General features: G+C 36.7%; 1 protein-coding gene across 2 annotated transcripts in view; it reads left to right on the top strand.

The window, feature by feature from the left end:
• TMEM131 (transmembrane protein 131) overlaps window positions 1-27604 on the top strand; it is a 236664-nt gene that overhangs the window by 46412 nt on the left and 162648 nt on the right. For both annotated transcript variants that reach the window (XM_037154320.2, XM_037154319.2), the window contains exons 2-3: window positions 8425-8486; window positions 25801-25841. In XM_037154320.2, the coding sequence (XP_037010215.2) occupies window positions 8425-8486; window positions 25801-25841 (103 nt within the window). The remainder of the gene's footprint in view (window positions 1-8424; window positions 8487-25800; window positions 25842-27604) is intronic.

Below are 27604 nucleotides of genomic sequence, written 5' to 3'. Positions count from 1 at the left end.
GGTATAATATATATATTTTGTTGCTATTATAAGTAGTTTTCAATTTTAGTTTCCAGTTGTTTCTTACTAGTATTAGAAATTCAGTTGATTTTTTAAAAAGATTTTAATTTATTTATTTTTAGAGGGGAAGGGAAGGAGAGAGGGAGAGAAACATCAATGTATGGTTGCCTCTCATGTGTCCCCTGCTGGGAACTGGCCTGCAACCCAGGCATGTGACCTGACTGGGAATTGAACTTGATCTTTGGTTCGCAGGCCCACGCTCAATCCACTGAGCCACACCAGCCAGGGCACAGTTGATTTTTGTACATTGCCCTTGTATCCTACCACTTTGCTAATCTTCCTTTTATTCTGGTAGAATTGTGTAGGATTTTCTACATGGAAAATAATGATATCTGTGTGTAAAGACAGTTTTATTTTCTGTTTTCCTATATATGCTTTTATTTCTTTTTCTTGCCTTGTTGCATTGGCTAATACTTTCAATATGATAACAAATAGGAGTAGTAATAGGGAACATCCTTAGCTTCTTCTGCTGTTAGAGCAAAAATATTTTGTCTTTCACCATTCTGTTGTTAACTGTGTCTTTTTTAAAAAAATTTTTTTAATCTTCACCTGAGGACATGCTTATTGATTTTGGAGAGAGGGGAAGGGAGGGAGAGAAACATCGATTGTCTGCCTCTCATATACACCCCGACCAGGAACCTAACCCACAACCTAGGCATGTGCCGTCACAGGGAATCGAACCCACAACATTTCAGTTTATATGATGACACTCTAATCAAGTCATAGTGGCTAGGGTGTTGGCTATGTCTTTTATATACACATGGCTCTTACCAACTTAGAGAAGTTCCTTTTGTTCCTACTTTGCCAAGATCTTTTTATCATGGAAGGATCATGAATTTTATCAAATGGTTTTCCTGCATCTTTTGAGATGATTATTTGTTTTTTGTTAGGTTAGATTACATTTTTTTAAAATGTGAAACCAATACTACACTCCTGGATAAACCCCATGTGGTTATGATATATTTACCCTTTTTATATATTAATGGATTATATTTGCTGAAATTTTAATAAAATTTGCATTTAGTTCTGGCTGGTGTGGCTCAGTGCATTGAGTGCCTGTGAACCAAAGAGTCACCAGTTCGATTCCCAGTCAGGGCACGTGCCTGGGTTGTGGGCCAGGTCCCCAGTAGGGGGCTCACGAGAGACAGTCACACACTGATGTTTCTCTCCCTCTATTTCTCTCTTCCTTCCCCCCTCTCTAAAAATAAATAAATTTTTTAAAGAAAATTTGCATCTATAATAATGATACTGTTCTGTCACTCTTTTCTTTTAATGTCTTTGGTTTTGGTAGCAGAGTAGTGCTGGCTTCATAAATGAGTCAGGAAGTTTTTTTCTTTTCTGTATTCTGGGAGAATTTGTACTGGATTGGCATATTTTTCTTTAACTATTTGGAGAAATTTATCATTTAATTTATCTGGGCCTAGAGTTTGCTGTGTGATATTTTTTAACTTTAAAATAATTTCTTTTAATACATATAAGGCTGTTCAAGTTAACTATTTTTTTCTTGACTGATCTTTGGCATTTTGAGTCTTTGACATAATTGTTCACCTCATAATCTGAATGTTGACTATATTAACAAAGTTGCCTCCTATTTCTTAAGTTTTCTGTGACCTTTCTTTACTGACTAGTATGACTAGGAGTTTATCAATTTATTACTCTTCTTAAGGAAAAAAAACTTTTGATTTATTTGATTGTTCTCTATTTTCTGTTGTCTATTTTATTGATTTATAGTCTTCATTATTTTTCTTCTATTTTAGATTTAATTTTCTCTTTGATTTCCAATATATTAGGCACTTCTTTGAGCATGTGAAATAAAATTTTGATAAAGTATGGATGATTACCTAATATTTAGAATGTGATGTTATATATTATATACAAATATGCAACACAGATATTATATATACACACTGTCTTATAACATATAATTACATGTTGAAAACACACAGGATAAAATATCCACCCAGTAGCTGAGTTGGCATATCATTTTCACTGACATCTTAGATAGCTATAATACCACTGTAGTCACAGACACTTGGCAGTTTATTCTTCTCACAGTTAATCTGTGGCAGCAGTAAGGATACCAAACACCTCTGTAACCAGTACTTTCAACATAACATAATTAAGTAAGGAGGTTTACTACAGCTGGACAGAGGCTGTAGTAAAAGAGTGTCCTTAGTCATTTTATAAGTCACAAGATTATTTTCTGTCTTGAAAACTTTTTATTTGAAATATTTTCAAACTTTCAGAAAATTCCTAAGACTCAAAATAGAATAAAAAACATGTCTTTACCCAGATTCATTTATTGTTGACAGTTTGCCCCATTTGCTTTATCATTTTCCGTTGGTTCTTCCTACCCAAACATACATGCACACTAATAAATGAAAGAACTGTAAGCTCACAGCTCCTCTGGAGTAGAGTTACATTTTGTTTTGTTCTTACAAAGTATTTTACATGTCATTCAGGCAGTCTTTTAAGAAAAAATTTAGAAAATAGAAAAAAACATGCACTATATATTTTTTTATTAAAAAAATTTGAGATATAATTCCCAAAGCATAAATTCACCTTTTTAAAATATACAGTTGCATGGTATTTTAGTGTAGGCTCATTATTTGCACACCCATCACCACCTTCTAATTTCAAAATTTTTGCATCTCCCCAAAAAGAAACCTCATACACGTTAACAGTCACACTCCATTTCTTTTCAGCCAGTAGCAACCGAAAGTTCATTAAACATCCATTTCTGTGGATTTTCCTATTCCGGACATTTTCTGTAAATAGAATAATAAAATCTGTGGCCTTTTGTGACTGGCTTCTTTCACTTTGCACTGTTTTCAAGGTTCATCTATGTTGTAGCATCCTTTTTGTGGCTGAGAAATATTTTATTACATGGATTCACATAGTTATCTTTTCATCAGTTAGCAGGCATTTAGGTTTTTCTCCTTTTTGTCAGCTGTGAATATGTTGCTATAAACATTTTTATGAGGTTTTGTTTGCACATGTTTTCAGTTCATATATATGTGTATAGTATCTCTATATTTAACTTTTTGAGTTTTCCAGAGTGGCTGCTTCATTGTTTATATCTATGCCTCAAATATATATTTATTCATTTTTTGTATGTAGTCATAGGATCCTGATGTCTCACACACACACCCATATGACATCTATTTCTCATAGGTTATTTACAGCATTTATTATTTTCGTGAATTACTGTAAAAGATGAATGAAAACAGGTTTTATTTGGTCATCAGTTACAATATTCAGAAAAAGAAATCTCTACCCAGAAGGGGGAAAGAGCTAATTATAATAAAGAAAATTTTTCTTTGAAGGGAAGGGTTTTTTATTATTATTTTATAAATGCTGTTCTTTATCAAATAAAGTAGGGAAATGGGAAATAAACTTATGAACTTCTGTTCTGAAAGTGAGTCATTAAAAAGATGACACATTGAGATTCTTTTTTGTTTTAAAAGATTTTATTTATTTTTTAAAGATTTTATTTATTTATTTTTAGAGGGGAAGGAAAGGAGAGAGGGAGAGAAATACCAACATATGGTTGCCTTTTGTGCATCCCATGCTGGCAACTGGCCTACAACCCAAGCATGTGCCCTGACTGGGAATCGAACCATGGTTGTTTGGTTTGCAGGCCTGCACTCAATCCACTGAGCTACACCAGCCAGGGCTATTTACTTATTTTTTTTTTTTTAGAGGGGAAGGGAGGGAGAAAGAATAAGAGAAACATCAATGTGTGGTTGCCTCTTACATGGTTGCCTCTTACCAGCTTATTAGCTGGTATATCATTCTAGGTACACGGGATTAGGCAACAAACTTCTCTGAATGCCCAAAAACTAATGAAGAGGGGTCAGTGAACACAGTATTAAGCCAAGTGAAATATCATTGTCCTGCTTAACAATTAACTTTATTTTAGAACAATCTTAGTTTTATATAAACATTTCAAAAATAGTACAGAGTTCCTACATACTCCTTCCAGTTTTCTCTATTATTAACATCTTCCATTAATATGGTACTTTTAAAATAATTAATATACCCATATTAATACTTATTAAATGAAACCCATATTTTATTTAGATTCCCTTTGCTTTTACCTGATTTTTTCTTTTCCAGGATTCCATACAAGATAGCCCAGTGTTCCCTGAGGCTCCTCTGGTCTCTGACGGTTTCTCAAGACTGTTCTTGTTTTTTATGACCTTGACAGTTTTTATACTGGTTAGGTACTTTGTAGAATGTACCTCAGTGAAATTTTTCTGATGTTTTTCTCCAGATGACAGGAGCTAAGTGATTTTGGGAGTAAGATCACAGAGATAAAAGTACCATTTTCATTTTACATCATGTCAAGGGTACATACTATCAACATGACTTTTCATTGTGGACGTTGACCCTCATCATCTGAGGTGACGTTTGTCAGGTTTCTTTTTTTTTTAATGTTTTTTTTTTATTTTTTATTTTTTTTTATTGATTATGCTGTTACAGTTGTTCTATTACCCCCTTCATTCCCCTCCACCCTACCCCCCATCCCCACCATTACCCCCCCTTTAGTTTATGACCATGTGTCTCAAGTCCTTTAGATTCTATATTTCCCATGCTATTCTTGCCCCCCTTCTATTTTCTATCTACTGTCTATGCTACTTATTTTCTGTACCTTCTCCCCCCTTCTCCTCCTCCCACTCCCCTGTTGCTAACCCTCCTTGAGATCTTCATTTCTATGTTTCCACTCCTGATCTAGCTGTCCTTTTAGTTTGCTTTTGTTTTAGGTGTGGTTGTTAATAACTGTGAGTTTGTTGTCCTTTCAATGTTCATGTTTCTTTAACTTCTTTTTCTTAGATAAGTCCCTTTAACATTTCATATAATAAGGGCTTGGTGATGATGAACTCCTTCAATTTGATCTTATCTAAGAAGCACTTTATCTGCCCTTCCATTCTAAATGAAAGTTTTGCTGGATAGAGCAATCTTGGTTGTAGGTCTTTGGATTTCATGACTTGGAATACTTCCTTCCAGCCCCTTCTTGCCTGTAAGGTCTCTTTTGAGAAATCTGCTGACAGTCTCATGGGGACTCCTTTGTAGGTGACTGTCCCCTTATCTCTTGCTGCTTCTAGGATTCTCTCCTTCATTTTAATTTTGGCTAATGTAATTATGATGTGCCTTGGTGTGTTCCTTCTTGGGTCCAACTTCTTTGGTACTCTCTGAGCTTCCTGGATTTCCTGGAAGTCTATTTCCTTAGCCAGTTTGGGGAAATTCTCCTTTATTATTTGTTCAAATAATTTTTCCACTGGTGGCTGTGCCTTTCCCCCTTCTGGTACCCCTATAATTCGGATGTTGGAGCATTTAAAGATGTCCTGGAGGTTCCTAAGACTCTCCTCATTTCTTTGAATTCTTGCTTCTTGACTCTTTTCTGTTTGGCCATTATTTGCTTTCTTCTGGTCCACTCCCTTGATCTGAGTCCCAGTTTCCTTTTCATTGCTATTGGTGTCCTGTGCAATTCCATTCATTTCAATTAGTTTCGCCTTCATATATTTGTCTAATTTGTCGGTATAATCAACCAGTTCTGTGAGGATCCTAATGACCAGTGTTTTAAACTATGCGTCTGAGAGTTTTGCTATTTCTTCATCGCTTAGATCTATGGGTTCTGGGGCTTTGAGAACTTCTTGCAACATTTTTGGTCTGTTCGCGCCCTTTAAGTGTGAGAAGCGGCGCCTTGGACCCCCAGGTCGCTGAGTTGTGACGCTGTGTGTGGGGGCGTGGTCAGAGCGAGGAAATGGCGACCCCCTCTGCTGTTTCTCACAGCTGGGTGAGGATCAGCACCTTAGGTGGTTCACCTGGGCCGGGCCACTCAGAGTCGCTGGGTTATGACGCTGTATGTGGAGGTGGGGTCAGAGCAGGGAAATGGCGGCGCCCTTGCTGCCGCTTGCTGCGGGAACCCACTGGGTCCCGGTCCAACTGCCCACTCCCTGGCCTGTCTGCCCACGCACAAATGCGCGACCACAGTCAACACGCAGCACTGCTCCCCCGCTGTCTCCTCCCCCCCCCGTCTCCCCCGCTCGGTCGCTCACTAGGTCCAACCCTGTGCCTGGATTCCGCGCCTGAGTTCGACTGACCGAAACCTCCTGTGCAACCCCGCTTCATCAGCCGCTGGTTTCGCCCCTTACCGGTCAGGCTAAAGAATTTGTTGTTAACGGACTTCCGAAAAGTTCAATTTTCCATGTTCTGGCTGTGTTTTCTGTTGCTAATATTTAGTTGTCTCTAAACTTGGTTGTGTGAGAAGGCACGGCACATCCACCTATGCCTCCATCTTGGCGGAAGTGTCAGGTTTCTTCATTGTGAATTTACTCTTTCCCTCCATTCTATACTGTTTTCTCTGAAAGGAAGTCACTGTGTATCCCAGGCTTAAGGAATTGGGAGTTACTCTACGATCTTGACAGAAGTATTTCTAAAAGTAAATTTTAGAATTCTTCTGCCTAGGAGTTTTGTCTCTTTCTCTCCATTTATTTATTCAGTCATTTATTTATATCACTGTGGATTCATGGATATTTATTTTATACTTTGGGTTATAATCTACTACTACTTTATTTTACTGCTCAACTTGCAGCTTTGGCCATTTGGGAACACTCTGTTTATTACTCATGTCCCTTTGACATATTCCCATCATTGCAGGTTTTTTGTTTTTACCATTTTCTCACTTTCTGGCACCATGAGATGTTCCAGTTTCATCTTGTGTATGTTACTGCCTTAGCCCTAGATTCAGCCACCTCTCCAAAAAGCCCTAGTTCCCTTTTTGGAGGATGGTATTAGAAACCAAGACCTGAGTGATAAGTGTGCTCTTTGCTACTGGGATATAATTGTTTCTAGGCCCTTTCAACTGACAGAGCAACAAAATATATGTATGCATACTAACCTGTGTATATACACATCCATACATTTCTGTATGTGACCATCTGTATCTGTTTTAAGCTAAACATGAGTTCGTACTGATGTTGCCATTACCAAGTAAATAACTCTAGCCTCCATCCTTGCTTTTGTGAAAACTCTTACTCCAACAGTGAGAAATCCAGCTGCCACTATCCATCATCCACACACTTAATTGTTCAATTCCAGTATACAGGTATCAGCATCAGAATTATTAACCCACACACCTGTGGAAAATTACTTTATCACCTACAGTACAGTGCTTATGTAGTTTCTTTGCCTGTAGTTTTACAGATTCCAGTAATTTCCAAATTACTTATACCAGCACTTTTCCCTATTCTATCCCCTTTCAATTAGTTGGTTTCATACATTTGTAATATACTTAAATTGTTTTGTCACCTTTTGCATTCCATCATGGGATCCCCTGACCTTCTGAATGATTTTTTTAATTGCATACATTAGATTCACTGTTTGTTCTGTAGAGTTCTGTTACAGCAGATGAGTAGTGTCATGTATATACATTACATTATCATGCAGAACAGTTTCACTGCCCTGGAAAATTTGCTGTGGTTCACTTGTTCAACCTTGACTTTCTCTCCCCAAACCCCTAGCAACTACTGATGTATTTACCATCGCTATAGTATTGACTTTTTCAGAAATGTCTTATATTTGGAACCCTATAGTATGTATTTTCTTTTACTTTTTATCACCAAATAGTAGTCTGTTGTATGGGTGTACCATAGTTTGTCTCTCCAGTCACCTCTTGAAGAACATCTTGATTGTGTTCAGTTATGGTGATTATGAATAAGGCTGCTATCAGGAATTGTATGCAGATTTTTATGTGGACATGTTTTCAGGTCAGTTGGGTGATTACCTAGGAGCACAACTGCTGGATTGTGTGGTAAAAGTGTGTTAGCTTCGTATCTTGCCTTTGCATTGTTTTCAGTTTCCTGGAACAGAATAATCCTCTTTTGCCATTTTCCTTGTCCACTCTCCTTACATGTCTCTTGACTGTTGACTCCAGGTCGTATCATCCCTACCACCTGGAGCTGACAATATTGTCAGCTTATCATTTTGGGGGGAAATACAATCATGTAGTGATCTTTGTTATATATTTACTATATTTCCAATAACCTGTCAATGAAAATAATCTGCTGCATCTAGTTGAGTAAGACTGTTTTGTGTTCTCTGGCAATATAGTAGGAATGCGTATTTTGCAAGTGGTTTATACAGCCTGTAGTTGTTTAAAACCAGTTTCTAATTGAGTTGTATTGTTTTATTTTTAAAAATATTTTATTGTTGCTAAAATCCAGAAGTATTGGTCATATTTTCCATCGAGCAGTATATTTTTAAAATATAAAATTATAGCAATTAACTTTAAGGTAAACAGGTTTATTTAAATCAAATTTATGTTTCTTTAAGTGATAGTATGTTTTATTTCCTTCACAGCATTTATTCAGTCGGAGAGCATAATAGAAGTACTGCGATTTGACGATGGAGGGCTACTACAGGTAATTTTATTTTAAATTGAAGAATCATCTCAGTGTCAAGTTTTAAAATCTGATTATTATTTTTCTTTTAAATATGTAGCTTCTGTGAAATATATTTTATGAGTTTTATGTGCAGAAAGGTCAGTAGAATCATTGGTAATAATAAACATCTCCTTAGCTCCATGAATTATCTTTTAAATGAAATATTATCATGAGTAATGGGGAGGGGAGGGGTGGGGGAGGGATGAGTCAGATCAGGATCAGTGGAATCTGGTGAGCTCTGCAAAGATGGAGCCAGTGAGTAAAACACCGAATTCAAATGTTGGTCCTTAAAATATTTATCTGGACAAGAACTTCTCTAAAGAGTGTAAGTTCTATAAATTTACAACTATATCATCCTTCCACTTCCCATTGTCTGCCCATCTTTAAATATACATTACATAAAATTAGAAAGTGTAACCTGATAAAATCCTGTCCTTCCTTTCATACCTAGCTCAGGTATCACCATTAAGCCTATTTTAGTCTTCCCAGCTAAAAATCAGTTTAAAGTTTCAGAGCTGAAAAGGAACAGTAAAAGCCATCTTTTTAATTTTTTTAAATATGGCTATTATTATGTAACCTACATTATATCTAGTAGACAACACTGCTTTTTTTTAATATATTTTATTGATTATGCCATTACAGTTCTATTCCCCCTTCATTCCCCTCCACCCTGCACACCCCCTCTCCCATCATTCCCCCCTTTAGTTTATGACCACATGTCTCAAGTTCTTTAGATTCTATATTGCCCATACTATTCTTGCCCTCCCTCCATCTATTTTCTACCTACCATCTATGCTACTTATTTTCTGTACCTTCTCCCCGCTTCTCCTTCTCCCACTCCCCTGTTGCTAACCCTCCATGTGATCTTCATCTCTATGGTTCTGCTCCTGATCTAGCTGTCCTCTTAGTTTGCTTTTGTTTTAGGTGTGGTTGTTAATAACTGTGAGTTTGCTGTCCTTTCACTGTTCCTCTTTTTTATCTTCTTTTTCTTAGGTAAGTCCCTTTAACATTTCATATAATAAGGATTTGGTGATGATGAACTTCTTTAACTTGACCTTATCTGAGAAGCACTTTATCTGCCCTTCCATTGCTTTGCTGGATAGAGCAATCTTGGATGTAGGTCTTTGGATTTCATGACTTAGAATACTTCTTTCCAGCCCCTTCTTGCCTGTAAGGTCTCTTTTGAGAAATCAGCTGACAGTCTGATGGGAACTCCTTTGTAGGTGACTGTCCCCTTATCTCTTGCTGCTTCTAGAATTCTCTCCTTCATTTTAATCTTGGCTAATGTAATTAGCTAATGATGTGCCTTGGTGTGTTCCTTATTTACTTTTAGAGAGAGGAGAAAGGGAGAGAAACATCCATGTGTCGTTGCCTCTTGTGTGCCCCCTACTGGGGATCTGGCCCGAAACCCAGGCATGTGCCCTGATTGAAAATTGAACGAGTGGCCCTTTGGTTCATGGGCCAGCACTAAATCCACTGAGCCACACCAACCAGGGCACTAAAAGCCATCTTAACTAATCCTCTGATTTTTGTGGCTGGGTGTTTTTTCTTCCCCAAACTTTAATCATATTCTATGCTTGTCTAATAGTCTTACCCCTTTGTAATGATACCAGTTGTTTTCAAGTACCATGTTATTTGGCAGCAAAACCAATAATTTTTTGTTCATTTTATAATTAAATTATGAAGTTGCCCAGAATTTTATAAGTTACCCAAAATTCCATGACTTTGTGGTAGTGGGACTGGCATTAGCATTCTGGTCTTTTCATGGTAGATGTGATTATTAGTCTCTGTCTTACATGATGTTACCTATGATGTATTTGTTTACTTATTTATAATTAAATATATGACATAAATAATGCTGGAAAGATATTTCTAGTAGTTTATGATAAAGGCAGGAAAGTAAAAATTAAAGTTAGATTAAAGCTATAGAGAAATGATTCTGCTAGAGGCCTGGAAAAAAGATTTCTATTTGAATTTTAGCATAAATTTAGATTTCAGACACTAAGCACACAAAGAGATCAAGATAAAAAAGTGATGGGTTTTAAGGATTTTTTTCTCTGACAATGAAGCAAGTAAGTGTTCTAGATGACATTTTTACTGATTCTAAAAGTTTTAAATAAGTACATCATTTGTCCCTTTACATTAAAGATGTTGAGAAACACAGTAGGCAGTGGCTGTATTGTACTTGCAGAAGGTATTTGTATGGCTTTTTATATTTTAAAAGTGAATAAAGAGTGAAGATAATATAACGATCCCTAGTTTTGTAATGCCTTCTTACTAGAAAATGATCTTAGTCCTTTCCTAGTTCTTTAATCTGTCACAAGATGAGAACTTGGAGAACTTAACAGGGATGACTGTTTTAAATATCTCCCTTTAGTTGGTTGTTTGCAGGATTTGGATGGCAGACAAATCAGGGCTGAATTTCTGGGAATTTCCCCAAAAATTATCGATTGAGGAAGTATCGATGCCCTTTAGGAACTAGACATCTAGATTGCAAGTTGATCATTTTGGAACTTCTGGACTTTGTGGAAGAGCTTGTGGACTGGGATGTGATTTGCTTATACTCTGGGTCTGTTGAAATGCTTGGACAGGAGTTTGGTTGAGACCTCATAGCTCTATGGCAAAGGTAATTTGAACTTGGAAAATGTTGAGGGCAGGTGTTACCAATTGGTTACTTCAGCTACAGTGAAACCTCAGTGAGATTCCTGCAGAATGTCTAATTTTGAGGTGCTATAGATAGTGTATTATATATCCCCAGGTAGCAGAATATAAGACCCTTTTGAATATATTTATAAAAATTGTTCATTTTAATGTTGAAGGATATTTCCTAGGAATACTTTTGATTTTGACCTAATGTCATTCTTTCTGACAAAAATTTTCCCATAGGTTTAACTATTTCTTAACACCTGATTATTTTTAATGTGATTAAAACAGAGTATATACATATAGCCTTTCTGTGGCAGAATATATATCAGGTTTCTCCAAATTAAAAAAAGGAGGGAAAGAGTCTAAGCAATAGACTTGGTTTGCATTATTTAAAATTATTCTCGTTAATTTTCATTTAAAATGAGAATTTTGCCTAAGACCCTTCCCACCAAGATCCTGAAAGTTATGTAATGTTCATGTGGCTTGGCTCATAGTAATTTTTTAGCCCTAAAAATTATCTGATAAGTCAATAAAAATTGCCAAAACTCATTTTAAAATTTGCTACAAAGATTGGATTTGATTTTTTTTTAATTTTTTTTGTTTTCACCTGAGGGCATTTTTTATTGCTTTTAGAAAGAGAGGAAGGGAGAAAAACATGATGCAAAAGAAAAGCATGGATTGGCCGCCTCCCATACGCACCAGGACCGGGGATTGCAAGCATCTGGTTGGGGAACAAACTCACAACCTAGACACATGTTCTGACTAGGAATCGAACCCGCACCCTTTTTTGGTTACAGGACAAGGCTCCAACTAACCAAATCACACTGGCCAGGGATGATTTGTTTTTTAAAGACAAGAAAATGGTACCCATTGAAGTTAAATAATTTGTTCAGTATTCAGTTGCTTGAGGAAGAATCTAACCTCCATTAAATACCTAGCCTGTTGTGTTTCCAAGCTCTTTCTACAGACAGTACATGTGCAGTTCTCAAACACATTCCCTGGGTTAGCACTGGTAATAGTAGGTTATGACTAGACATAGTAGGAGTCTTGTGAGCCCACGTTTTTTTGTTCTAGGTACTGTATTCATTATCTTTTCTGCTTGGCAAGGCTGCTAAGATTTAGAGTATAGAGTATATAAAGACAAGTAGTTCCTGAGATGAACACAGAAGACCCCAACATATCAATAGAAGAAACATGCATTAAGACTCATCACCACAGGGAGTCCTCAAATCATATTTCAGTGCTAACTAGTCAGAATGCCTGGTTCTTTTTAACCTGTTCCACTGAAATATTGTAAGATTGAATTTTAAAAGATATTTCATCATTTATAAACACTAATCTGTTTTATTATCTAACTCTTCTTATAAACAAATGAAGATAAGCCTGAGGAAGAGTCTAGCTCTGTATTTTTTGTTTCATTATTCTGCCAAAATGCTAGAATTTTGAGACATTGGAAGGCAAGCTCTACAATGTTCATGAGTTGAGAGCCCATGCAGATTTCAGTGTGCTCTTTTAAAGCTTATAAGAATTTGACCTGGCTGCTGTGGCTCAGTAGATTGTGCATGGACCTGCGAACTAAGGGATTGTTGGCTCGGTGTCCATTTGGGGCACATGCCTGGGTTGCAGGCCAGGTCCCCAGTGGGGGACACATTGGGGGCAGCCACACATTGATGTTTCTCTCCCTTTCTTTCTCCTTCCATTCCCTTCTCTCTAAATAAATAAATAAAATCTTTTAAAAAATAAAGCTTATAAGAGTTTATAATTTTGTGTTCTAACTTTGATAAAGAAACAGTGGACGTAAATATTCTTTTCTGAGTGTTCATTGATAGGAAACCATGACTAGAAGGCAATAACAGCCAGAACTACCATTTTTTGTGAGCACTTGTTGGAATCTCAGCTAGGTAGTTCATTAAGTAAGTTTGATTCCAAAGCTTTTACACTTTCTGTTTCTCTGCTGCCTAAGAGTTAACAGGATTGTCTTAGAGAAGAGATGTAAATTCCTAATTGGTGTACTTAGAAGGTAGGTTGGTCTAAGAGGTCATTTAATACACAGTATAAACACCAAACTTTTGAAATACAAAGTGAGTCTTGAAAGTAGCAAGAGGGAAGCATTTTATCATACCCAAGGAGTCCTCAATGAGATTGTAAACAGACTTCTCATCATAAACTCTAGAGGTGAGAAGTCAGTGGACCAATATAGTCAAAGTTGTAAAAGAAGAAAAAAAAAACTGTCCACCAAGAATTCTGTATCTGGCACAAATGTACTTCAAAAGTGAAGGAGCTATTCCCAGATAAACAAAAGGTGAGGAAGTTTACTACCATTAGACTTGTCCTGCAAAAAATGCTAAAGAGGGTCTTACAGATTAAGGTGAAACTACCCTAGAGAACAACTTGAAGCTATATGAAGAAACAATGATCTCAGTACTGTTGACTGAGTGGCTTAGTTGGTTAGAGCATCATTCTGTACACTAAAACGTTGCGGATTCAATTCCAGGTCATGGCATCTACCTAGGCTGTGAGTTTGATCCCCAGTAGGGGTGGGCATGTACGGGAGGCAACTGATTGGTATTTCTGTCTCACATTGGTGTGTCTCCCCCCCACCAGTCCTCTCCCCTCCCCCTTCCCTTCCTTTCTCCCTCCATATCTCTTTCTTCCCCCCTCTCTCAAATCAATAAACATATCCTTGGGTGAGATTAAAAAATGAGTGAAAACAAATAAATTTAAAAAGATCTTAGTAAAAGTGACTGGGCCATTATAAAAGCTAGTATTATTTTAACAATGGTTTGAAACTCCACTCTTTGTTTTCTACATGATTTAAGAGACTAATACATTAAAAAGTGGGATTTATTCATAAAATGTAAGAATTTTTAACATGGGAAAATCCACCAGTGTAAAATACCATATTGATAGAATGAAAGACAGAGACCACATATTCATCTCAATTGTTGCAATAAAGCTATTTGACAAAACTCAACAAACTGGGAACAAAAGGAAACTACCTCAAGATAATAGAACACACATATGAAAAACCCACAGCTAACACATTCCATGGTGAAAAAACTAAAGTTTTTCCTTTAAGATCAGGAATAAGGCTAAGAATCCTACTATTCTTTCTCATTATTATATGATCAAATTTATTTATTTTAATTTATTTTTATTGTATTTTTTCCCTAGGATATATACTTTTAATACTTTATTTAACTTAATACTAGAAGTTCTAGCCAGACTAGATAAACAAGTAAAAGGAATTAAGGCCTACAGATTGGAAAGGAAAAAGTGAAATTGTTTTTTAGCACATGATGTGACCTTATATGTATTGGGTTGGCCAAAAAGTCTGTTTAGGTTTTTTCCATAAAATAAAAGACATAATTTTCATTTTCACTGATAACTTTATTGATTTGGATATTATTCTCAATTAGTGTCTTGGTTTGATTGCTGTCAACATCAGCTGGTCTGCCCAGCTGTGGAGCATTGTCCAGCCAGAAACTTTGCAAACCACTTTTGATATGTTTGGTCAGTCACAGCACCTTCTCCTTACATTGCACACATCTTTTTTGCGTTTCTGTTGCATTTTTACCTTTCTTGAAATAATAAAGCATAATATACAGAAAATGTTGCTTATTTTCTTCCATCTTCAATTTTAAAATGGCTTCACAAAAATTCACCAGTTTTGATAGTTTTTTTTAATGCATGCTGATACGACATTTGTCACAATACAGTCTAGCAAAATTGTTTCAAATGAAGTTAAAGACAACTAAGCGCTACCAAACGAATTTTGGGGGCAACCCAATAGAAAACCCTAAAATTTCTACAAAAAAAAGTTAGAACTAGTAAATGAATTCAGCAAAGTTAACAGGAGACAATCAGTACACAAAAATCACTATGTACTTTTTAACTAAAAGAGATAAACTAAGTGCTGAAGAAACATATTTTAGGCAGGGGAGATGATTCAAAAGAATAGTTTTTCTCTCCTAACATGCATGCAAAGAAAACAGTTCAAAGTGCAGAAAAAGACTGTGGTAAGAGGAAGAAGAAACTAAAGAGATTTACTATCTTAAAATGTCTACATATTAAAATGGTCATTGAAGATTGCACACCTTTTTAAAGAGTTTTGCTCTAAAGATGTCAACTTATTTTAAGCAAAAGTATTAAAATCAAGGCTAATAATTTCAGAACCAATAGGGTTCCCTGGGAGAAGTGAATTTCTGTTACTGAAAGTGTTCAGGCATACATGTGACTTGAGAAGACTGCAACAGGTGTGACTTCTCACTGATGGAAGCTGAATTAGTTGAGGTATATTTAGCCTTCCATGTACAATTGCAATAAAGCAAATATCAATATTGCAATAAAGTGAGTCACATGACATTCTTTGGTTTCCCAGTGCACATAAAAGTTATGTGTATGCTATCCTGCAATCTGTTAAGTGTGCCATAGCATATGTCTAGTAAAAGTAATGTACATACCTTAATTTTAAAGAACTTTATTGTTAAAAAGTGCTAACATTTATCTGAGCCTTTAGTGAATTGTAATCTTTTTGCTGGTGGAGCATCTTGCCTTAATGTTGATGAAAAACATAATATCTGTAAAATTCAATAAAGCAAAGCACAATACAATGAGGTATACCTATATACTAAAAATGAACAATCCAGAAATGAATCAGAAAAATAAGTCCATTTACAGTACCATCATAAGGAATGAAATACTGAGGAATTAACTTAACCAAAGAGGTGAAAGACTTCTACAATGAAATTTACAAACACTGCTGAAAGAAATTAAAGAAAACATAAATAAATGGAAACACATCCCATGTTCATGGATTGGAAGAATAATACTATTAAGATGCCAGTACTACTTAAAGTGATCCATAGATTCAGTACCATCCCTGTCAAAATCCATTGATATTCGGTATTTCTTTTGCAGACATAGAAAAATTCATCCTAAAATTTATATAGAAACTCAGGGTACCTTAAATAGCCAAAATATCATTAAAAAAGATCAAGGCTGAAGGATTCACACTTTTTGATTTCAAAACTTACTCTACAGAGCTACAGTAATCAAAATAGGGTGCTACTGGCATGAAGACAGACCTATAGACCAATGGAATAGAATAGACAGCTTAGAAATGAACCTTCACATATACCCAGTTGATTTTTGATAATGCTGCCAAGACTATTTAATGGGCAAGTATAGTCATCTTATAAATGGTGCTGAGCAAACTAGATATTCACATGCAAAAGAATGAAGTTGGCCCCTTACCTAACACTATATGCAAATACTAACTCAAAGTGAATCAGAGATATAAACATAAGACCTGAAGCTATAAAACTCTTAGAAGAAAATGTAGGACAAAAGAAGAAAATGTAGGACAAAAGCTTTATGACACTAGATTTGGCAGTTATTTCTTAACTGTGATATCAAAGGCACAGTCAACAAAAGAAAAATTAGATAAATTGGACTTAATGAAAATGTTTCAACTTTGTGCATCAAAACAAAACAGCAACAAAGTGAACAGGCAATCTGTAGACTGGGTGAAAATATTTGCAAGTTATATTAGATAAGGGATTGATATGCAGAATACATGGAGAACTTATAAAATTTACAACAAAAGGGCAAAAAAAATTTTTAAATAAACAAAGGACTTAAGTAGACATTTCCCCAAAGAAGACGTGTAAATGGCCAATAAGCACATGAAAAGATGCTCAAAGTGATCTTTAGGGAATGCAAATCAAAAGTACAATGAGATGATATCTTACACCATCAGGATGGCTACTGTAAAAAAAGAAGAAACAGAAAATAATGTGTATTGGTGAGGATGTGGAGAAATTGGAACCCTGTGCACTGGAACTGGAAAATGGTATGGCAGATCCTAAGAACATTAAAAATATAATTAGCACATGAACCAGAAATATCCATTCTGGATATGTACCCAAAAGAGTTCAGGTTAGGGTCTCAAATAGGTATTTGGACATTCGTGTTAATAGCAGCATTATTCACAAGCAGCATTATTCCATAGCCAAAGCAGTGAAGCAACCCATGTACGTCAGCAGATATGTGGATAAATAAAATGTGGTTTATAAGTACAATAGAATACTATTTAGCCTTAAAAAGGTAGGAAATTCTGACATAAGCTACAACATAGATGAACCCTGAAAATGTATGCTAAGTGAAATAAGTCAGTCACAAAACAACAGATGTATGATTCCACTCAGATGAAGTAGTTTGAGTAGTCAAAACCAGAGACAGAAAATAGAATGGTGGGTGTCCAGGGCTGAAGGAAAGGAATTGGGTATAGAATTTCACCTTTCCAAGGTGAAAGAAATTCTGGAAATACAAGGCTTTAGGATTGTGATGGTTACACAACATTATGAATGTATTTAATACCACTGAGTTGTACACTTAAAATGGTTAAGGTAGTAGGTAAGTTTTATGTCATGTATAATAGTAAAATGGGGAAAAAATGATGGCTGGATTTGATTTGTAGACTGTACATTACTAACCTCTAAATTGTCTTGGAACCCTGCTTTCTGTTCTCTTAAGATAAAGCAGAAGGGAGATGTTAGTTTGATGTGCACAGAATTGTAAAAGTACTCATCTTTTTTTTTTATTTTAAAACATTTTATTTATTTATCTTTAGAGGGGAAGGAGAGAGGGAGAGAAATATCAGTGTATGGTTGCCTCTTGTGCGTTCCCTGCTGGGAACTGGCCTGCAACCCAGGCATGTGCCCTGACTGGGAATCGAACTGTGATACTCTGGTTCGCAGGCCCGCACTCAGTCCACTGAGCTATACCAGCCAGGGCTTTCATCTTTTGTTTTTTTATACTTTTATTACAAAGAAATGTAAACTTGTAGAAAATTTGGAAACATAATAAGCAACTATATTGGATATTGCCAAGTGCCAGTTACTCTTTTATTAGTTCTTTTTAAAAAAATTTATTGAATATATTGAAGTGTCATTGGTTAATACCAATAGGTTTCAGGTGTATAATTCTATAACATATCGTCTGTACATTGTATTGTATGTTCACCACCCAAAGTCAAAATACATGAAATAGGTATTGATTTTATGGTATTACAAGGGACCATATTAAACTATTAATACTTCCATTTATTTCCTTTTAGTGATTTTTCTGTTTGCAAGCATGGCTTTCTTTTCTTATTTTAAATAGTCAGTTTTAAAATTTAACAATGAACTTTACACTCAAAGCAGCCATTTCTCATGATGTCCAGTTGATTACCTAGGGCTGGAGGTGGAGAAATGGGACAGGAGAAGCCCTGGCTAGAGGCTAACCTCTGTGTACTCTCTGCGGTTGAAAGAATGCCTCTTCATAGATTTTTCCAAGGTGACTGACTGGGCTGGTAAGGGCCGAGCTCTTATTTGAACACAGGGTCCCTGTTTTTATTTGTTTTTTACTCGAATCCTCAGTCTTCTCAGAACTGTCTGCTCTTCATCTCACCTCATTTTGACTGTCTAGCCTATCCATATCACCATTTCCAGCCCTTTATTTTTAAAAAGTTGGAACAGAAATGATTAACTAGCTTACTCAAAAGTAGCTTTAAAAACTAGGAACAAAGAACACCAAGACATATTTAAATATACAGATAAACCTTATACCTTGTATGACTCAAATGGATTGTGGGCTTAAATATAAATCTATAGAATCTTTTAGGGAAAAAATTAGAGAAAAGCTTTAGGATATAGAAATTGGCAGGGATCTTACACCAAAGACTTGACACAGAAGTATAATCTCCATAAAGGAAAAGTTAATGAATTAACAACTTGGTCTGCTAAAGACCTTGCAAAGTGAATAAAAAGTCAGACTATAGACTAAGAGACAAAGAAGCAAGTTTTTAGAATACATAAAGAACTCTCAAGACACCATAATAATAAAAAATGCAGTTAGGCATTGGCAACAGAGACATGAGGAAACGGGTTACTGAAAAGTATATACAAATGACCAAAAGAACATGGAGAGCTGTTGAACATCATCCATTGAAAAAATGCAGATTAAAGCCACACACACAAAATGATGACAATGCCAAGTGCTAGCAAGGATGGGGAGAAATGATCACTCACATATTGCTGGTTGAATAAGTGGTATGCCACTCTGGGAAACTGTTTGGTAGTTTCTTATAAAACCAAACGTGGTTACCCTGTGTCTTAGCATTGTAGTCTTGTGAATTCCCCCAGAGAAATGGAAATTTGTATTCACACTAAGACTCGTTCATAGAAACTTTATTTGTAGAGACTTCCGCCAAGATGGAGGCATAGGTGGATGTGCCGTGCCTTCTCACACAACCAAGTTTAGAGACAACTAAATATTAGCAACAGAAAACACAGCCAGAACACAGAAAATTGAACTTTTCGGAAGTCCGTTAACAACAAATTCTTCAGCCTGACCGGTAAGGGGGGAAACCAGCGGCTGATGAAGCGGGATTGCCCAGGAGGACTCGGTCAGCCGGAGCGGAATCCAGACGCGGAATCCAGGCGCAGGGTTGGACCTAGTGAGCGACCCAGCGAGCAACCAGGCGAGCGACCGCGGGGGAGACAGCGGGGCAGCGGGGCTGCGTGTTGACTGAGGTGGCGCATTTGTACGCGGGTGGACAGGTGAGGGAGTGGGCGGTTGGACCTGGCCGGCAGGTCCCCACGGCAAGCGGCAGTGGAGGGCGCCGCCATTTCCCTGCTCTGACCCCACCTCCACATACAGCGTCATAACCCAGCGACTCTGAGTGGCCCGGCCCAGGTGAACCACCTAAGGCGCTGCTCCTCCGCACCCAGCTGTGAGAAACAGCAGACGGGGCCGCCATTTCCCCGCTCTGACCACGCCCCCACATACAGCGTCACAACCCAGCGACCTGGGAGTCCAAAGCGCCGCTTATCAAAATTAAAGGGCCAGAACAGACCAAAAATGTCGCAGGAAGACCTCAAAGCCCCAGAGATAAATCTAAGCGACGAAGAAATAGCAAAACTCACAGACACACAGTTTAAAACATTGGTGATCAGGATCCTCACAGAACTGGTTGATTATACCGACAAATTAGACAAATATATGAAGGCGAAACTAATTGAAATGAATGGAATTGCACAGGACACCAATAGCAATGAAAAGGAAACTGGGACTCAGATCAATGGAGTGGACCAGAAGAAAGCAAATAATGGCCAAACAGAAAAGAGTCAAGAAGCAAGAATTCAAAGAAATGAGGAGAGTCTTAGGAACCTCCAGGACATCTTTAAATGCTCCAACATCCAAATTATAGGGGTACCAGAAGGGGGAAAGGCACAGCCACCAGTGGAAAAATTATTTGAACAAATAATAAAGGAGAATTTCCCCAAACTGGCAAAGGAAATAGACTTCCAAGAAATCCAGGAAGCTCAGAGAGTACCAAAGAAGTTGGACCCAAGAAGGAACACACCAAGGCACATCATAATTACATTAGCCAAAATTAAAATGAAGGAGAGAATCCTAGAAGCAGCAAGAGCTAAGGGGACAATCACCTATAAAGGAGTCCCCATCAGACTGTCAGCAGATTTCTCAAAAGAGACCTTACAGGCAAGAAGGGGCTGGAAAGAGGTATTCCAAGTCATGAAATCTAAAGACCTACATCCAAGATTGCTCTATCCAGCAAAACTTTCATTTAAAATGGAAGGACAGATAAAGTGCTTCTCAGATAAGATCAAATTCAAGGAGTTCATCATCACCAAGCCCTTATTATATGAAATGTTAAAGGGACTTATCTAAGAAAAAGAAGTTAAAGAAACATGAACAGTGAAAGGACAACAAACTCACAGTTATTAACAACCACACCTAAAACAAAAGCAAACTAAAAGGACAGCTAGATCAGGAGTGGAAACATAGAAATGAAGATCTCAAGGAGGGTTAGCAACAGGGGAGTGGGAGGAGGAGAAGGGGGGAGAAGGTACAGAAAATAAGTAGCATAGAAAATAGAAGTAGATAGAAGATAGATGGGGGGGCAAGAATAGCATGGGAAATATAGAATCTAAAGGAATTGAGACACATGGTCATAAACTAAAGGTGGGGTAATGGTGGGTATGGGGGGTAGGGTGGAGGGGAATGAAGGGGGGAATAGAACAACTGTAACAGCATAATCAATAAAAAATTTAAAAAAAAATGAGCATGTATTAAAAAAAAAAGAAACTTTATTTGTAATAAATAGTCAAAAGCTGGAAACAACCCAGCTTATCGGTGGGTGACTAGTTAAATAGGCGTGGGGTATCCTTGCATGGAACACTGCTCAGCAGTAAAAGGGGGAACAGTTCTTGCTATACACAGCGACCTGAATGAATCACCAGAGAAGTATGCTGAGTAAACAGCCAGACCCAGGGTTGTATTTGTGTGATTCTGCATACGTGAGTTTTGAGATGACAACCTTTTAGACATGAACAACAGGTCAGTGATTGCTGGAGCTTGGGGGAGGGGAGAACAGAAGGTGGGTTGTTGTAAAAGGTCAGCACCTGTGGTCCTTGTAGTGAAGGAATATTATGAATCCTGACTGTGGTGGTGGATTCATGAACCTATAGGAGTGAGAATATTGTGTAGAAGTTAATAGACACACATAAATGAGTACACATTAGTGAAACTGAGGAAATTTGAACAAGATATGTAATTATGTCAATGTCAGTATCCTGGTTGTGATCTTATACCATAGCTTTTGAAGAAGGGTACATTGGGGGAAACTGGGTAAAATGTGCCTCTCTTAGTTCTTACAGCTGTGTGTGAATCTACAATTATCTCAATAAAAATTTACATTAAAAATATACATAGGCAAACACATAAGCAAAATAATTTTTTTAAGGTAAGGAAGACCCATTTTGTGAGTTAAAGATTTCTAAAACTACCTTATAGGTACTTTGTTCATTTTCAGTGATGAGAATTATTTGCAGAGGACCTTTTGGGGGATGAGGGTAGGTAGTTGATGAGAGGCAAGGCCACATGTTTATTTTTCTTAATCAAAAGTGGATCTCATCCTCTACCCCTACCCTAATCCTTGAAGAAGTATGTAATTTTGTATATGAGGTGACAGATCTAATCATCTGCAAGGAAACTGAGTGGTTCTTCTCAAGCATAGCCCTGGGGAAAGGCGCACAGTATGGGACACTGATATACTGCCCAGCGTGGTCCCTGGTACCACTGACCTGTGTATATGTCCCACCTGTACCATCAAGAATCTTTAAGTCTAGGCTGGCACACCCCTTGCTTTTATATCTAAACACCTAGTGCCTTGTACACAACTAGCCCTGTTTGCCTAATTCTGGGATAAATTTCACTCAGTTGAATTTTTATAAGGAAATTTAATATGCTATTCAGTAGTTATACAACATAACATATGACATTAGCAATAATGTGGCCAACTTCAGCCCATGTAAGCTAAAAGATGTTAATATTAGGCACATACAGTCTTACCAAGGGTATGTATCATAATAAGTATGTAATAATAAACCATAGTACAAGCTCTGAATTCTGACTCTTACCATTTGCTCCTGGACCATAATTTGAATCATTCAGAAGCTTAGTTTCCTTATCTATAAAATATAATCCTGCATTCAGATGTCCACATAAAGTTGGGACAGTTATGCACTTTGATTTATAATGCAAGCTGATGTTATTACAAATGAAAAGTCTAAATTACTGCTATTTCTTCATAAAATTCAGTTCACAGTACAGTTTTCAGTCTTGGCAGTGTAAACATTTTGGACCAGATACAGGAAGTCCTTGGGGAGAAGAAGACTGGCCTGTGCATTGTATTTGTCAGCATCCCTGGCTTTTGCCTTCTAGGTGCAAGTAGCATAGCCCTTCAGTTGTGCCCATCAAAAATACTAACATGTTGTCACACAACCCTGGAGGACAAAATTGCCTCCAATGTAGAACTACTGGGTTATAGGGAGAAAAATTATCATGTGTTATTTTTGTGATAAGAAAATTTAATATTTGAGAACATGTCTCTCACACACACATATTTGTAGAGGCTGGTCCATTCATGTGTAAGAGTACTCTGTTTTCCTCTATATGGCTGTGTTTGGGTTGGGCATGATTTCTGAGAGACTGTGCTCAGACTGGTCTGACATCTGGAGCCTCGCAGTGAGCTAGGCTGAGACTGGAGCCCTTACATGCAATAGCAGCATAGATTCTGACTTGTGGGTAGGAAGGAGTCTGTGCTTGTCTCTTGAGATAGACACAGTGAAAAGATCATTTGTAATAAGCCAAGAATTACCAAATTTAAGTTTCTGTGATTCAGTAAAATTTACTTTGAAATACTGTAAGTATATCTTATATTTGATAGAAAATCTCCCCACCCCCAAAAAACCATGGCACAGTCATTTTTTAGTGCCCTGAATACTCCTAATAGACACTTATCTTTGGGCATAAATTCATAAAGTTCAAGAGTGCCTGCCAGTCAGATGGTGAATAATGAAATATCAGTGTCTTCTAGGGACTGCTTTGTTATTTAATGAGGCTGATCATCTTTTCATATAGTTGTTGGCCATTTGTTTTTCTTTAATGAATTGCCTATTCTTGCCCTTTTCTTACATTTCATTCACAATATTCTTTCTCCCATTTTCTTCATTTTTTTCTCCTTACTGTTAATTTATAAATTTTTGCTTAAGTATTACTTTGTAACTCTTCCTTGCTTGCCTTTTCTCTTTTTCCTCCTCTTTTGACACAATCCTTTTGTCTTTTTTAAATAGACAAGTTGATCTCATTTAATCATATTGTATTTGTTTTTAATCCAGTTACTCTAATTTTTATGCTTTCCTTTTTTGTTTTCTCTCTTGATTTGAGGCTTAATTTTCAGATAAATATTTAAAATATTTAGACCTTTATTTCTCAATTACCTTAGAAATAAACTAGTGTCTGTGGTGATCTCCCTCTTTCAGTAAAGTATTGGGGCAAGTCCTGAGATGTTTTACTCTTTATTATAGTTAAATAATGATTTTTCTATTTTTGTGGCTTATACTTCAAAAAATTTACTTTCTACTTTTCTAAACTTATTTCCACAGTTCCTTTACCTTAAATTTCTTTCACAATACAGCTTCCTCTTTTGCAACTCTTCATGAGTAATCTTTTTGGCCAGACTGTTTTCGTGAAGGTTTTTTTCCCCCTCAAGAAAGTGTACATGGGTGATACACTCCTGAGTCTCCTTTCTGCAACCTCAAGTGGGAACCAGTTTTGCTTCTCTAGAATTGTTAGGTTATGCTATTTTTGAAGTAACATACAGTAAACTGTCAGCGTAAGTATAGACTTAGTGTACAATCTGAAGTTTGACATTTATACACCTTGTAGTGAAACCATCGCTCTAATCAAGATAATGAACGTACCCATCACCATGAAAGTTTACACATGACCTTTGGTGGTCATTCCAACCTTCACTTTCCCATCTCTAGACAACCACTGATCTGCTTTTTGTCACTGTTGCTTAGTTTATATTTTAAACCACTTTATGTAAATGGAATCATACAGAGTGTACTTCTGGGGGGATCTGACTCAGCATAATTATTTTGAGATTAATCCATGTTTCTGTGTATATCAGTATTTATTCTTTTGTCACTCAAATGTTCTTTTAAAATTCTTTTAAAAATGATATGTATTTATTATAAAACAGTAAAGAAATGTTTAATGGGGGAAAAAGAAAAGTTCCCAATCTTGAGTTTTTTCTTTTTTTATTGTTGAGTAGTATTCCATTGTGTAGATAGCACACATTTTGTGTATTCATTTACCTGTTGATGGAAATTTGGGTTGTTCCAAGTACTGACTGATTGATCACAACTAAAGCTACTATAAACATTCACCTACAAGTCTTTGGATGGATGTATGCTTTCATTTCTCTTGGGCAAATATCTAGGAGTGCAGTGGCTAGGTCATATGGTGGTAGGTGTATGTTTAACTTGGTAAGAAATCACTGGGCCTCTTCTAAAGAGGTGGTGCTTTTTTGCTTTCCTACCAGGTATGTATGAAAGAACATCCCCATTACTCCACCTTCTCTCCCACCTTTTGTATGATTGGTCTTTTCCATTTTGGACATTATAATAGACATGTAGTTTATTATTGTAGTTTATGCTAGCTTTTCCTTAATAGTGGATACAGAGTATCTTTTCATATGTTTCGATGACATTTATATAATTGCAGATTTTTTTAAATCAGTGGTTTATTCAGAGTCTTTTACACATTCAGGATATGTTCTTAATCAAATAAATGATTTGCAAACATTTTCTCTCAGTGTGTAATTTGCCTTTTCACTTTCATAACAATGTCTTTTTGATGAATATATCTATCGGTTTTTTTAATTTATTTAATTATTGTTCAAGTATGGTTTTCTGTCTTTTACTCCCATCCCAGCCCACCCCCTGAGTGCTCCCCACCTCCCTCCCATCCCCCCCCGCCTTAGTTTGCAACTAGTATAGGTCTTTTCTGAAGTGAAATAGTGTAATGTGAACTAAAAAAGGGAGAGGGTGCCTGCATATAATAGTGTGAGAAATCATTTTATATGATTTGGGGATCAGGTTTAACCTGAAAATTCAAATGAGCATAAGTTCAAATTTGAAAGTACAATAAAATATTTTGGATATTTCATATGTCTATAGTATAAAGATTTCGTTTTAGTATTTTTACCATTGTTTTCTTCCTTTCACAGGCAGAGACAACACTTGGACTCAGTTCATATCAACAAAAAAGGTAAAAAAGAAATACATATATTTTTATGGCATATAAAATTCTGTAGATTTGATAAGATACTAGCATACTTTCAGTTCCTTCTGGGGGATTCCTACAATGTTCCCCATCTCTTTCCCCACACTTTTTTGTTGAAGCATATTATAAATCACATTATATCATGTATTTAAGTATTGTGTATGGAAAGCCAGGTTTAAATCTGAATTTGCATGAGATGTATTATGTAGCATTCTTCCCCTATCATATATGAAGGGCTTTTTACTCATAGCTGAAATTTCGTGGCTTTGTGTGAGGATCAACTTTGTAACTCCCTAGTGACTCTGTTGTGTCTCTCCCTGCCTGTTACGGACTGACCATTGCTGCCCTCAGTACCACCATAGTCATTCTGCCTACAGGCCCCTGGGAGGAGGAACTGGGAACAGTGAAACCCAGTCTTGTATCTAAAAGATGCCTTTAAACACAGATTCTCTTATAATTACAGGGGAGTTGTTTTATCCTCAGGTATTACAAGAGTATATACATGCATGTGAATTTTAAGATAACTTTCACACCTCCAAATTCTTTGGTCTTTTGGAGCTTCTCACATCTATTATAGAGACAATATAAAGAATGCTACTGTGTAATTCATTTTAATGTCCATGAGGGCCTGCCACTGGTTTCTGGAAGGGGAAGAGGGCTTCTCATGAATCAGAGATCCTTGATACTAAAGTACATCCAGGATTATCCTCACACTAGTGAAGTTCAGATAGGATCAACAGAAAATTTTATTTTGAGAAAGAAGTAGCAAGTATTCAGATTAAGAGTAGGACAGCTAAAACTACTTCATAAATATGTATATTAATGAAATTCCTTTAGTAATCACTGTTTTTGCTCTTTTCTCTTTCATATCTGCAATTAAATATCCTGACTTCCCTATTGCTCTGTCCTCCTTAATGTTATATATGCTTCTTTGGACCTGGTCTGCTCATGAACCCTGCCCAAAGGACATGCCCACTGCCAACAGTAAGGTGTAGACTTCTCTGCTACTATGATTATAAATTTTAATGCCACCTTCCATCCTTCACCCCTCCCCGAATATTTTTGACTCTGAATAGGTTGTTTTCAGACCACTCGGAGTCTAGCCTATGCCACCTTGGCTGGACTATGTAAGAGCCGTAGAGTTCTCTGACCCATCTGGAGCAAAATTAGTGTTGAGAAAAGCACACCTGATATTCTGTGCTTCTTCCTCAATCCTTTATACCAGCAGTTAAGAGGTTAGCTGTGGAATTATACAACATTTATGAAAGTGATCTTACTCATTATCATAAATGCAGACAACTGTACTTAAACAACAATAAAACAATTCAAAAATAAAAATACAGTGTGCAGTTGTATAACAACAGAGTTGTAAATGTGTAGTATCAGAACAGAAATCGTAATAATTTTTTTTCAGTTCAAATGCAGATTGTTCTATAAAAGTGTCGGGGTTTGGATTTGGGTTCAAAAATTTCACTGAGATGAAAGTTATCAAATGATCAGAGATGATTCTGAACAATAGGTTGTCTTGTTGAGCCCCTTTGTTTGACACGTGAAGAAGCTGAGACTACAGAACCAAGGGATATGCCCCAGGTTAGAGGAGCAGTTTTGGTTTGAATTGATTTTATCTTATTGCCAGTCCAGTGTTACATTCTCTTTGACTATTCTCATATCAAATATAGAATCCTTCAATATTCCCTGTGTTTTCTCTTTTAGTCAATATTCCTAGAAGAAGATATAGAGAATTAGTA

This window comes from Artibeus jamaicensis, unplaced genomic scaffold (genome assembly GCF_021234435.1).
Source record: "Artibeus jamaicensis isolate MK-2021 breed Jamaican fruit bat unplaced genomic scaffold, CSHL_Jam_final contig_384, whole genome shotgun sequence".
Classification (NCBI taxonomy): domain Eukaryota; kingdom Metazoa; phylum Chordata; class Mammalia; order Chiroptera; family Phyllostomidae; genus Artibeus; species Artibeus jamaicensis.
Note: the sequence above shows the minus strand (reverse complement) of the source record. Positions and strands in the feature narration are given on the sequence as shown.